This window comes from Mesoplodon mirus (assembly GCF_964341445.2).
Source record: "Mesoplodon mirus genome assembly, chromosome: 12".
Classification (NCBI taxonomy): domain Eukaryota; kingdom Metazoa; phylum Chordata; class Mammalia; order Artiodactyla; family Ziphiidae; genus Mesoplodon; species Mesoplodon mirus.
Window position 1 is genome coordinate 93,268,109 of NC_138988.1, and position 12,957 is coordinate 93,281,065.

Below are 12,957 nucleotides of genomic sequence, written 5' to 3' on the forward strand. Positions count from 1 at the left end.
TCTGTGCATATACATTAGTGTGAACTCACCCAATCCTTCCATGAGAATAAATTCCTAGATGTAGACCTACTGAGTCGGAGGATATACACACTTGGTATTAATATGTTTCCAGAGGGCCTTCTATAAATCCTGCACTGACTTACAATCCCACCTTCTCCTTTAAGGATGTCTATGTCTCCATACCACAGTTTCACTGCTTGTAAATAGGCTGAAACATGGCATAAAAGGGGCTTATAGGTGATTTAGTAAACCACCAACTCCAAAATGCTGGTCCATGTCAAATTTTTCATAATTCCACAGTAAAAGAAGGAAAATATAAGGAGTCTTTCAGAAAGCTAAATTAATTTGATTTAAAGAACTGTCATTTATTTTGAAAGGAAGTAAATTAATATGTTCAGAAAAACTTTTCTTTCCCACTCCTCATTCAATGGAAGTCAAGGCCTCTAGTAGATGTTATCAGCCAACTTCTTCTCCATCTAAGACACACTTACCAGAGGAATCCTCTATAGTATCCCTAGAAGAGGCAAGAACATAAGCATCTACTACAGACTATTGTCTTCTAGCTATTTTGGGGGGGGGCTAGTAATTTTTATTTAATTTTAAAAGCTTAAGGTAAAAAATATAGGCAGTAAGTTTTACTAGTCAATAAAAAGCAATTCTACCAACCCAGTGGTAATATACTAAACGGAGTTGGAAAGCATTTTACTGAAAGCAAAATATTTAGAGAAAATAGACATTTATACAAAATTATAAAATGCTTATAATAAGTGCATTTCAAGGAAAGCACAAACTTATTTTAATTTATAGAGCCAGTTAAAGCCTTAAAAAATTTAAGTGGAAACTGAAATATGCAAAAATGTATAAACATTCTACAAAAGATGGTTGTTCTTTTCCTGAGTACACTAAAGCTATGAAACATAAGGTGACACAGAAGGTAGAGGTTTGGGAACTCTTCTCAAGGGCATTTCCTTTCCACACACGGCTTCCCTCCTTCTTCATATTCTTGTTTGGAAATCCACATCTGCTGAAAGGTGCCCAAAGAAGCTAGAATGGAGCCACCGATCCATGAACTAAACCTCTGTTCCACTGTTGTATTATTTGCACTCAGTTTCAACTGCATACTTGGGGGTGTTTTCTGAGAGAGTTCTCTATTCAACCTGTCAGTAAAGCTCTGTATTAGCGTGTTTCCTCCTGCCACTATAACGCTGCCACAGAGACCTGGTCTGATATCAATATCGCACATTCCAACACTTGAAGTGACAACATGACTGACGCCCAGCATTGTATTTCCTGATAACCCCTTTACATTAGAAGGGTCAAATAATCCTTCAGGAATCTTTAACCATTCTGCTCCAAAATCACAGTTGTAGTCATTGGGGAATTCATAATGAACAGCTGGCGTCTGTGTGGCTACTTGTTTATCGTAAGTTGAATCTGATACTTGAAGTACTGAGCCTTGAAAATCCTGGATAACACAGTTACACATGTAATTGTGCCAAGACCTTGTAACCTGTGGCCACTTCTCTCTTCTTTTCCAGTTTGCTGGAGATCCTTCACAAACAGCTTCTTTTGGTGCAATCATATATGGAGCAATCAGTTCTATATTCATTTCTTGGAAGAGTTCTCTGCACTGCATAGTAATACAGTCTCCAGCAAGAGGGGATTTTACAATGCCTTGCTGAAGGACATAGCCATCGTGAACTGGAACTGCAGTGGTATGAGTGGCTCCACTGTCCAAGATAAGCCCAGTAGAATGACCATTAGCAAATGCTGTCAAAACAGCAGTTTTGCAAAGGAAGAATGCAGGGATGTTGTAGTGTTCAAACATTAACTCTGTCAGTTTCTCTCTCTTTGCTCTGGTATTCCACGGTCCTTCTGACATGAGAACAGGATGCAGGCTGGCTTCTGATTTGACATGCATTTTGGAGGTATGAGCCAAAATAGCCTGGAAACTACCCCAATCTTCAACCATCCCATTTTTCAGTGGTGGAATGGCCTCTGTATTCTCCCTCGGAACACGCAGGGCATTAGTATCTATGTAATAGGTGGGACCGCCTTGTTTGCCTTTATCACCATCTATTTCCATCAATGTACTTCCATCTCCTCTTTCTACACCAGACCAATAGCCGTAGGGAAATCCACCTTGGGAGAGTCCTCACCAGCATAACCAGCTTTCACAGTATAGGATCCAATGTCAAAAACAAGGGCTCCAACTTCATCTCCCCCGTACACCCCGCTGCTCATGGCTGCTATCGATGTGACTCCTACGCTAAAGGCCACCCGGCGAAGTGACTGCAACAGCCGCGACTGCGGGTCCCGAAAAGCACTGGCCCCCAACTCCCTTAACTTCCACCGCCACCCCCCTCAGGCAACAAATTGGTGTCCACACCCTTCTAGCTATTTTTTAAATGTCTACTGATTTTACTGTTTTGGCCCAAGGGGTGACCTTCTTCTCCTCTGAAACTTCAAAGGGCCTCAAGAGTCCACCCTCCAACTCCCACTCTTTTCAGCACAGCCCTGTCACACAGATACACGTGTGTGTCTTGTTGGGGGTCACGAATGGTATCAACGAGGAAATGCCTGGATTGAGTCTTGATGAAATGAATGAGCTTCCAGTGGGGAAGGAGAAAAGGTCATTCTAGACATAGGAAAAAGTACACACAAAGATAGGGTGTGAAACAACATGGTGTGCCGAGGAACTTGAATTATTCCAGTTTAGCAGAAATAGACTGGGGTAGAAAGTGGTGGGTGCTGAGGTGGGAAAGTCTTTTGCGACAGGTAAAGACGTGTCATTTTATTTTGAAGGCAACGGAAATCTTCTGTAGGATTTTTACACATGGATGTAAAATACAAGCATCAGGTATGATTTTTAGAAAAATCACTTTTGGGCTAGTGCAAATGGCAGGAGTAGAAGGAAGGATGAGACAGAACAGAGCGACCAGTTATGATGATGACAGTTGGCCACGTGGGATTGGATTAAGCATGAACTAGGACCGTGGAAGTGAAAATGGGGGAAAGAGGTGGGCCCCGAAATATTAGAAAGGTGGATAACGGACCTCTCAGAGCTTCAGTTTAAAGGAGAGAGGTCCCTTCTGGCTCTAAATTATGACTCTAGGAACTAAACAGAAAACATTCCCTTCAGGAAAACAATAAAAAGCCAGGACACTGACAAGAAACTCTTGGGACTTTCACAATAAAAATCATACCAATTTAAAAACCTAAGCACATTTGACCACTTTCTGGAAGCATTCCAAAGCTCCCTCAGAGGCTAAGGAGAAATCACCATAGCCAGGTTGTGGGCCCCTGTCACCCCGGGTTCTCAGAATTCAATTAGCGATTCTCACACGTTCGTAGGGAGACTCGCATCGCTTATCGCCCTGTTTACAGTACATGATCACTCCAGTCAAACCAACATCAGTTCATTGTGCTGATGGTTAATTAGTTCTGTGGCTCAGAACTACACGGGAAAATATGAAAAATCAACCAACTGAACAAACAAGTAAGCGAATAAAAACTCAACAGATCTGTACTATGACTCAGCACAAGGAGAAAGTGTGAGAGGATCTACATGCTTTTCTCTTTCTCTCTCCATCTCTTTCTTCACAGACTCAGTTACTGCCCATGTAGCCCCTGAATGGTAAGCTGACCCAGGAAAAGAGTCTTTACATATTACATGCTATGTTATTATATAATAACAATCATATCAGACAGGGCCTCCTTTTCCTTTGTTATACGAAATATATATAATATGAAATACACACACACACACACACGTATTTTATATAACAAAGGAAAAGGAGGCCATGTCTGATATTTATCTTTTAGGGGCTCACAGTTCACACTGAAGGTAAAGATTATATTGTCCCTCTTTCCAAATGAACTATTAAAAACCAATATCTACAGTGATAGTAAGACAGTTACTTTGACGAGTTCACTTTGTTTCGCAGATCCATCGTTTTTTGAACATAGTAAAGCACTGAGTTACACACAGGGACTAATTTTGCCATTTAAGATTTCCCAGTGGAGATCCTGAAACAGGGAACTGATTTAACAACAACAATAAACAAAATGCCCATATTGGAACTGAGAGCAAACTTGAATGTTTTCAGTCTAACACGTGGCTTTTCACAAAGATAATCTGTCAACTACAAGTCAAAATAGCTTTAAATTCCACAACCCTGAACAACCTCCCAATTGTTTCAACAAAGCAATTCATCCAGGCCTGAGCAAGGAACTTTCCCATTTATGCTTATTTAGATATGGTCTGCCTTCAAGCTCTGTCAGTGACCGAAACTTAAATTGTAGCCAATGAAACACAAGCTTCCAGCATAAAAGAACATACACCAGCCTTCAGTTTCCAGAGCAGAAATTTAAGGTTTTTCTCTTTTGCAAACTAAGAAGTCTTTCAAACGTCTTATCTATGTGCAACACATTCTGGACATTTTAACACCCAATTTCATAATCTAGACTTGAGAATAGACATAGTCCAAAGATGAGAGATATTTACAAATTAATTAGATCTATGCCTCACAGGGATACGGCATAGACAGTTTTCCTGGTCTACCTATGCGTGCAGTTTACGTTTTCACACCAATAAGAAGTCTGTCTGCAATGGTACCGGGGGAAGGGGGTGGAAGGTTTTATTTTTTCCTTGAGATGAAGTTGTAGCAGAAGTACAGATTCAATGTTTCCACATTTTGTATCAATTTCATTTTATGCTTCATTGTCTTAATAAAAATTGATAAATTTTAGACAGAACTGAAAAACTGTGAATTCCAAGGTAACAGCTATGCATGGAAATTATCAGCATTCCGAAAAAGGTATAACTTTTAACTACAGAAAGGTGTTTTGTTTGTTGGTTGGTTGGTTGGTTGGTCTGGCAGTATTATATGTTGTGTTCTAAAGCTTTGGGGAAACAAATTTGCCAAACAGCTTGGAGGGAGGGAGTCATTTGTCAAGGCTCCCTGGAGCTGAAACCTTCTTAAATCAAATTATTGGCAGATGCATTTTATAAATATATTTGTCTGTAGACATATAGGAAGAATTTTCTCATCAAATTTTGATTTTTTTCTAGTGTACTTCAAATGTAATAATAAATAGCAACCCTCCAAAAACCAAACAGAAATTTATATATATATATATATATTCATATTTTAACATCTTTATTGGAGTATAACTGCTTTACAATGTGTGTATATATATATATATTTTTTTTAATTGTACTTTAAAAGTTAGCCCCTTTTACTGACGACAAACAAGAATTTTCTTGTCAAAGTTTAGGGGAAAACTGTGAAGGATACTTAGAGATCATCTATTCCAATCTAGTCTCTCCCCTTTTATATATTAAGCAAGAAACTCTGAGTTAATCACATAGAAGAAGAGCATTTCTCCAAATAAGAAAAGTTTCCCATGCGTTCCTTATTATGCATTATTTTATTACCATGTCCTCTTTCCACTTTAAGAGAGAGTGAACAGAAACTCTGGAGGCAGATCTCAAGAAGTTTGATTCAGAATATTTTGAAGTCGTGCCACTAAGAAACATAAATATTTCATGCAAGCAAACATGTTCATCTCATTTAAAAGACACTGCCGAACTAGTAAACTCTCAGCCCTATGCATTTATGAAGGTAGCAAAAAGTACTGTTCTGACAGCCTGAGAGTGTTTAATTAATAATCATACTTTTCCCAGATCAGATTTCCAAAGTCAAATGCCTGGGGTAGGGAAAGAGAGGTACAGGCGTGAGTCCACTCTGAGTCCATTTTCAGGTTATTTTCATATTAAATTTCCTCCTTGCTGACTGTCATTAGTCTAGTTATGCTACTAGGAGACAGGAAGATGCTAAGGAATTGAAGGAGCTGGGAGGGACATGCAGTCACCCAAGAAACGGGCGTTAATGTCTGCTCTGCACCAAGCACTGGAGACACAAAGACAAAAAGCAGTTCTTTTCCTCAGTAATAGCTTAGGATGGGAGGCAAGCATGGAAACAAATAAGTACAATGAAATGTTCTGAAATATGATAGGAGAAGGTGTAAGGTCCACTCCGCCAGCATAGGGGCGGGGGCAGGGGGACTGCAAAGAGTGGTCTTGAGTCAGATTGAAACCTGGGGGCATATGTGCCTGTGGTCCAGGAAGACAAAGAAGGAAAGGTCTGAAGGAAAGAGAACAGGTGCAAAGGAACAGAGGTAGGAACAGAGTGGGGTTGGGGAACACGTGGTGAGGTCTGACCAGAATCGGAGGGAAAGGAGAGATGAAACTGGAGAATTTGACAGGCGTCAGCTCGAGAGTCGCTAGTAAGGCACGCTTAGAACTTAGGATTTTATCTCACATAAATCATGGTAATAATAGTGATTGTAATAATTAATATCAAGTGCTTATTCTGTGCCAAGCTTTGGTATGAGCACTTAATGTGAATTCAATTCATTTAATCCTCACAACTCTATAAAATAACTATTATTACCCTCATTTTACAGATAAGGAAACCAGGGCACAGAGAGGTCAAATGACTTAACCAAAGTCACACAACTAACAAGTGGTGAATCCAGAAATCAAACCTAGGTAGTCACATTCTTGACCATTGGTTGGTGGGTCTACCTAGTGGGTCACTGAATTTTTTTCAGCAGAGAAATGACATAATCGGATTTTATTTTAGAACGATCCCTCTGGAGGTCATGTGGAAGATTGGAGCTGCAGGGCAGGTGGAGGCTGGTCATGAAGGAAGCACCCAGGGAGACTAATTAGGAGTCTTGTACCAAAATCCAAGCAAGGAAATTCAGGAAGAAACCCAAACCCCTCCCAGGCCTTGAGATGCTTGGCCCAAAGGGACCTAGTGCATTTGACACTTGGAGAGGATTGCTTTTTAGCACTCCTTCTTCTCTATACAACAAAATTATTTTCAGTAATAACCATGAAATGGGACAAATGATAAATGGCCAGAAAACAAATTCAAATAGTGAAACTTTTCTTCTACTGAAGTCTTCTTATATGTAATCATGCCAGTAAAATAAATTTTAAAAGATTTTTGCACAAAACAGGAAAAGCAAAATGGATTAGTATTTTTAAATCACATTATTTTTTGGAAAAGGAGAGGGAAAAACAGCATTCTTAATGTTACTCCACAGCAGTGATGAATAATAACAAAGATGACCAAATTGCTCCCAAGAAACCCATAAATCTATTAGGGAGAAGCAGCTTTAAACAAACATTTACCACGTGATAAGGGAGCACCAGAGTACTTGGGCAGTGGTGCTTGGGCTCAGCGCTGACAGGAAAAGTAGGATTTCACGAGGCGGACGGGAAATGGGGCCCAGGGAGGCATTCCTGGAAGAGGGAATGGCATGGGGAAAGGCACGGAGCGTGAGGAAGCCTGGAGGAACTGAGCACTGCAGGTTCTTGGCTTGGCAGACCTGAGGGTCCAGGAATGAGAGCACCTGGGGATCAGAGGATGACATTACAGAGACCGGTAGGACCAAATGTAAACTTGTGCACACTGCAGGGAATTTTTTTCTTAGCAAGATAGCCTGGTTAGGGTGGTGATGGGAGAGGCAGAAAGGCCCAATAATAGGTAATGGGGCCCTAAAGGCAGACAGTGGCGGTTGGAATGGAAAGCAGAAAACAATGTTGAGATGGGTGGGCATCTGGGGACAGGCATCCCCCAGGGCACCAGGGACTAAGCCTGAGTCCCAGCCTTTAGCTGCCTCTGGTTTGTTTTTGATGGACTCACACACAGTAGGTGCTGTAACTGATACTGAAGAATATCTTGCCCATCACCTGCTGAGAGAAAGTGTGTGCTCTTTAAACTGTAGTTCCAAAAATGCGCTTCAGGAGGGGTGACCTTAAGTCTTGGTTTGAGGCAGACAGTATGGGCTTATATCAGACTGTCTGGGCAAAGTTATTAATAGGGTTCCCTTCCATTCTTAAGAGTATTCTGCTTTGGATGATAAATTATATGGTAACACTGTCTTTGGGTAACCGCTCCGGAAGGAACCTTTGTGGGTTCCTAGTTCTGTTTGTGGAATCTCACCCCGGTGGTGAGGATGTAAAGAATCATGGACCGCATTTCCGCCTCCCCCAGCCCATCCCTCCAAACACTACCCTAGAAAAAAGGGCCTATTCTTTCCTCCAGAAGAATTACGGAAGATGCAACCTTGAGGGAGAGTGGGCAGAGTCCTGGGACGAGACTCTTGACAATTAGGCTCTATCTCCAGCTCTGCCCCCAAACGAGCTGTGGAGCCTCGAGCAAGTCGTCCACCTCTCTGGGCTTCTAGATCCTCTTGTGAGCACCGCGAGGGCTCAGCCAGACGGCTGCTAAGATCTCTTCCAGCGCTAAGGAACTCCCAAGGGGCCCACTTTCCGGAAGCCAATATTATATGGCGGCTCCCAGGAACTCTCACCTTCCCCTGCGAATCACCACCAACCCAGCTCTGTGCCGAACGCCCCGCTCATCCCGTTATTCCTACCTCTGCCCTGGGGTGCGACCACCTTCGCGGGCTCTTGAAACACAAAAGCTAGTCCTGTAGCAGCACGAGACCCGGTTAAGACAACAGTTAAGCGGCCCCTGAAGAAAGCCGCTCCCTCCCCGCCCACCCACTGCCCGTCGTCCAAGCCGCCTCCAAGCGTGGGAATCGCCAGGCCTGACGGGTAGAAGACTTTGTTCCCGTTTGTCTCTTTGTTTTTACCTTGAATCCCTCTTCCCAGACCTTCTGAGGCGCGGGAACACGTCTCTGTTCTGCAGCGGCCTGGGAAGGTCCGCAGCCCACGGTGCGCGCCGCGCGCCGCTCCTCAGGCCGGGCCGCCCCTTCCGCGCCCTCGAGCGCTCCTCGCCGCGTCCCTGCGCCTCTGCGTTTCGGCCCCGCGCGCTGCGTCTCCCTCCGCCGCCCTCCGTAACTCCAGCCTCTCCCGCCTCGCGCACTTAAAGGCTCCGCAGGAGGCGCTCGACACCAGGGCCGTGGCCCGGAACCGTCGCCACGATAAACCTCATCACGCGGACCTAGGACCTGGGCGGCAATGGGACTTTTGTAACTGGGACCTGCAAGATCGGAGGCGTTTAAGGGACACCTGGGATGCCCTCTCCCGAGCCTGGTGAGGGGAGAGACCGCTGCCTGGCCACGTTGGTTTTAAAAGTACCCTAGGCGCCAGCATCCTGCGGAGACCTCTTTTTTTTTTTCCTTTCCAAGGCATCGTGGGGCACGTCCCCACCCCTGCTGCCTGAGCCAGGCGCTCAAACTATTGGCTTTGGGGCTACAGACCCTGTGGCGACCGTAGGAGTCCCGCCGGCGGAAGCAGCGCTTGAGGACAGGTGGACGGTGGAGGCGGCCCGGCTGGCAGCAGACGGCAGTAGCGCAGGGAGACCCTGGAGGGGACGGTCACGCAAACAGAAGCCCACTCAGTGAAGAAAACCAGACTTTTAGGATCATAAACAGCTCAGCAGCCGCGAAATGGGTCATGCAAATCATTTTTATGGAAGGTGCATTTTATGAGCTGTTACCTTGTAAGGAAAGAGGGTGGATGGGTGTGCATATTTCTCTTAGAATTAAAACGGTGGCATCCATCAAAGAAAGGCAGACCAGGCGGACTGCCCAAATCAGCAAAAAGTTGTCTCTTCCTGGATTTTTTTTCTTTTATCCTATTTCCAATTAATTTTTATTTTCCAGAATAATTTTTTTTAAAAAAAGCTGAAAGGGATCTAGACATTATCTACCAGCCCCTTATTTTACAGGCTGCAAACTTAGGCTCAGTGAGGTTGAGTGACGTAGAAGGGGGGGCAGTTAATGAGGGAGCTGGAATGAGGCACCAGGTGGCCTCACTGTCCCGTGTATCCGTAACACCAGGCAAATACGAGAAAGGATTCTTGGAAATGTCGTAAAAGTTCTGGATCCTGCTAAGGAAATTAATGGTCAGCTCTGTTATAGGAAGCTGATTATTTGCGTTATACCATTTAAGCTCATTTCACTCTCTCTCCTTACTGCCGTGAGGATGCTGCCTGTCAATTTTCCTTTGGCTAAAATTGAAGAAGAGGAAAGATGAGATGAAACTCAAGCCAAGGCATTATAATTGTTGAGCGACAGGCATTAAAAATTTGTGAATGAAGAGTTGAAACCAGGCTAAAATGGTGTTTTGGGAACATCTCTGAAAGTGTTAACTCATGGGTGTAATAAGTCACATGAAATGTTCCAATTGGAAACTGAAAAATTCTCAACTAGAACTCAAAACAGAGGACACCTATAAAACGTTCTTGAGAAAGTTTAACGGAAGTTTGTAGGATGAACTGTAAGAGTGAAATACTACAGATCATTTTTTTTTCCTTTGAAGGCAATCTGTGAACAGAGGTTTGCTAGGACATCAGTGTGAATGAATGATACCCAAAAGTATTGTGCAGCTATCTTTTGAGGCATCCTATCATTTACAGTCCGAAGTTGTGAAAAATGCCCCCTTTTTTTTAACATCTTTTTTTTTTTTTTTTTTTTTCTTCTTTTTGCGGTATGCGGGCCTCTCACTGTTGTGGCCTCTCCCGTTGCGGAGCACAGGCTCCGGACGCGCAGGCTCAGCGGCCATGGCCCACGGGCCCAGCCACTCCGCGGCATATGGGATCCTCCCAGACCGGGGCACGAACCCGTATCCCCTGCATCGGCAGGCGGACTCTCAACCACTGCGCCACCAGGGAGGCCCTTTTTTAACATCTTTATTGGAGTATAATTGCTTTACAATGGTGTGTTAGTTTCTGCTTTATAAAAAAGTGAATCAGCTATACATAAGCATATATCCCCATATCTCCTCCCTCTTGCGTCTCCCTCCCACCCTCCCTATCCCACCCCTCTAAGTAGAAAAATGCCCCTTTTAAAGGTATGTGCTGGAGCCCGCTTGTACTGTCTCATGAGAGCCAATTCTCGGGAATATTTGGACCTAGGTGTTCAACACAGCCATTACTAAAAATTAAATTACATAAACTCACAAATTAGTTATATTAAAAACAAAGGTAGGGCTTCCCTGGTGGCGCAGTGGTTGAGCGTCCGCCTGCCGACGCAGGGGACACGGGTTCGTGCCCCGGTCCGGGAAGATCCCACATGCTGCGGAGCGGCTGGGCCCGTGAGCCATGGCCGCTGAGCCTGCGCGTCCGGAGCCTGTGCTCCGCGATGGGAGAGGCCACAGCAGTGAGAGGCCCGCGTACCGGGAAAAAAAAAAAAAAAAAAAGGTAATAAGTACAACTCCTCAGTTTCTAATTGAAGAAGAGGAAATTATTTTAATCAGTTTCTAATTATTACAACTTACTACGTTTCTGAGTTTATTGACGTCTCTTGTATCTGTATGGTGTGCTACTGTGTGTCTCTTCCCAACTCCACCTTCAGTGATATCACATTGATAGTTTAAAATCAGCCAAGGTAGGACTATGTACACCATGAAAACTGGTAAATGCTACAAATCAAAGGCTTTCTCCTCAGCCCCCCTCCCCCAGAGAGCACACCACTGGCTGTTTATTCCAGAATGCCAAGGAATGCCTCTGCCCTCTTCACTGTCCTCTGACCTCTCTCTGCAGTGAAGTGGCCTCTGTTACCCCCAGCCTGAGCCACAGAATGTGTGCTGGTATCATTTCCACATCTCCCTTCACTGGAGCTGGGGCGCCATTCTAAGGCTCCAGGCTCTGTGTCCTTAACTATCCTGTTCTGGTCTTGGATAACCTGTTTCCACCTGGATGACTGCTAGAGGGAAAAATCCTTCGAGGCTCAACCAAGTAGGGCTGTCACTTGCTCACTTTAAAGTTTGACTACTACTCTCCATTTTTCTCCTCAGATATGAATAATCTCCGGAAGGTCAAGTTTTTACTTCCCTCCGGAATCTATTTAAGCCTGAGGTTTGTCTTGAGCTTTTTTTTCTCTGGAGCGACGAGGGTATTGTAAGGACTTGGGCCTCCCAAACTTTACAGTGCTCACCCTGGAGATCTTGTTAAAATGCAGATTATGATTCAGTAGGTTTAGGGTGCAGCCCCAAGTCCCACATTTCTGAAAATCTCCCAGTGCTTCTGTCGCTTTTTGCAGAGGGTCACACTTGGAGTGGGAAGGGTGTAGAGCTCGTCAGAATATCAAATGATGACTTCAAAAGGCAGAAAGGAGAAAGGAAAAATGGGAGGAAGGAGAAAGAATCGAGGAGGAAAATGACAGGGAAGAATAAAATGAAGTTTATTAGACAATCAAGCATAGAGGAAAAGAAACCCTGGCCTCATTTTATCAAGGTATCCTCTGTCTAGGAAGCACCTTTATCACATAAAATTACAACTAGGAGCCTGGGTGCCACACCAGCTTCTCATCCTCTTCCCTGGTAGAGAAAGGATCTTTGCAAGTTAGTGGCTCAGAGTGAAGAAGAAAAGAAAATCCTTACTTGCCATCACCCAGGCTCTGGAGGTAGCTTTTCCTCTTCTGTCTGTTCTGAAACTTACCCTTCCAGGGATGACGGGCAAACCAGAGAGCAGTCATGTCTCCCCGCAGCACTGGGAAGGTTAGTATATCAGGGCGGCGGGGGTTGGCGGGGGCAACGGTTGGTACCACGCAGCCAAGGGGTTTCAGAGCTCACATTGAAAACTCTACAATTTTAGTTCAGACCCTAAGCTTTTCTAGGAATTGGGACGTCAGAGAAATCAATTCTAATCCCACCACCAAATCCACTGAGTTTACCAGCATTCTTCCTATGCATAGAAAAATTCTGTGCTGACCTTCAGTCCCAAACGTGTCCCAACTGACTAATTATATCAGTAATAGCTGACATTTTTGAGGGCTTGCTAAGGATTAGGTAAATGAGGGAAGCTGATGACTGTTGGTATTTCTATTTTATCAGTCAATTGGCTGAAAGCAAGGATGGGAAAACTATGGCCCACTGCCTGTCTTTATCTGACACATGAGCTAAGAATAGATTTTAAATGGTTGAAAAAATATAGGAAAAAAAGAACATTAATTAGTAATTCCTGAAAA

General features: G+C 43.9%; 2 protein-coding genes across 2 annotated transcripts in view; both read right to left on the reverse strand.

The window, feature by feature from the left end:
* STMND1 (stathmin domain containing 1) overlaps positions 1 to 12,465 on the reverse strand; it is a gene marked incomplete at its 5' end in the record, with an annotated part of 36,225 nt that extends 23,760 nt beyond the window's left edge. The window contains 3 exon segments of the mRNA XM_082638948.1: positions 8,677 to 9,026; positions 9,225 to 9,350; positions 12,429 to 12,465. Of these exon segments, the coding sequence (XP_082495074.1) occupies positions 8,677 to 9,026; positions 9,225 to 9,350; positions 12,429 to 12,465 (513 nt within the window).
* LOC309813930 (actin-like protein 6A) lies at positions 888 to 2,322 on the reverse strand. The gene is given in 2 exon segments (XM_082639126.1): positions 888 to 2,112; positions 2,115 to 2,322. Coding segments are annotated over 2 exon segments (1,287 nt in total). The 5' UTR covers positions 2,245 to 2,322; the 3' UTR covers positions 888 to 955.
* Positions 12,466 to 12,957: the final 492 nt, after the last annotated feature.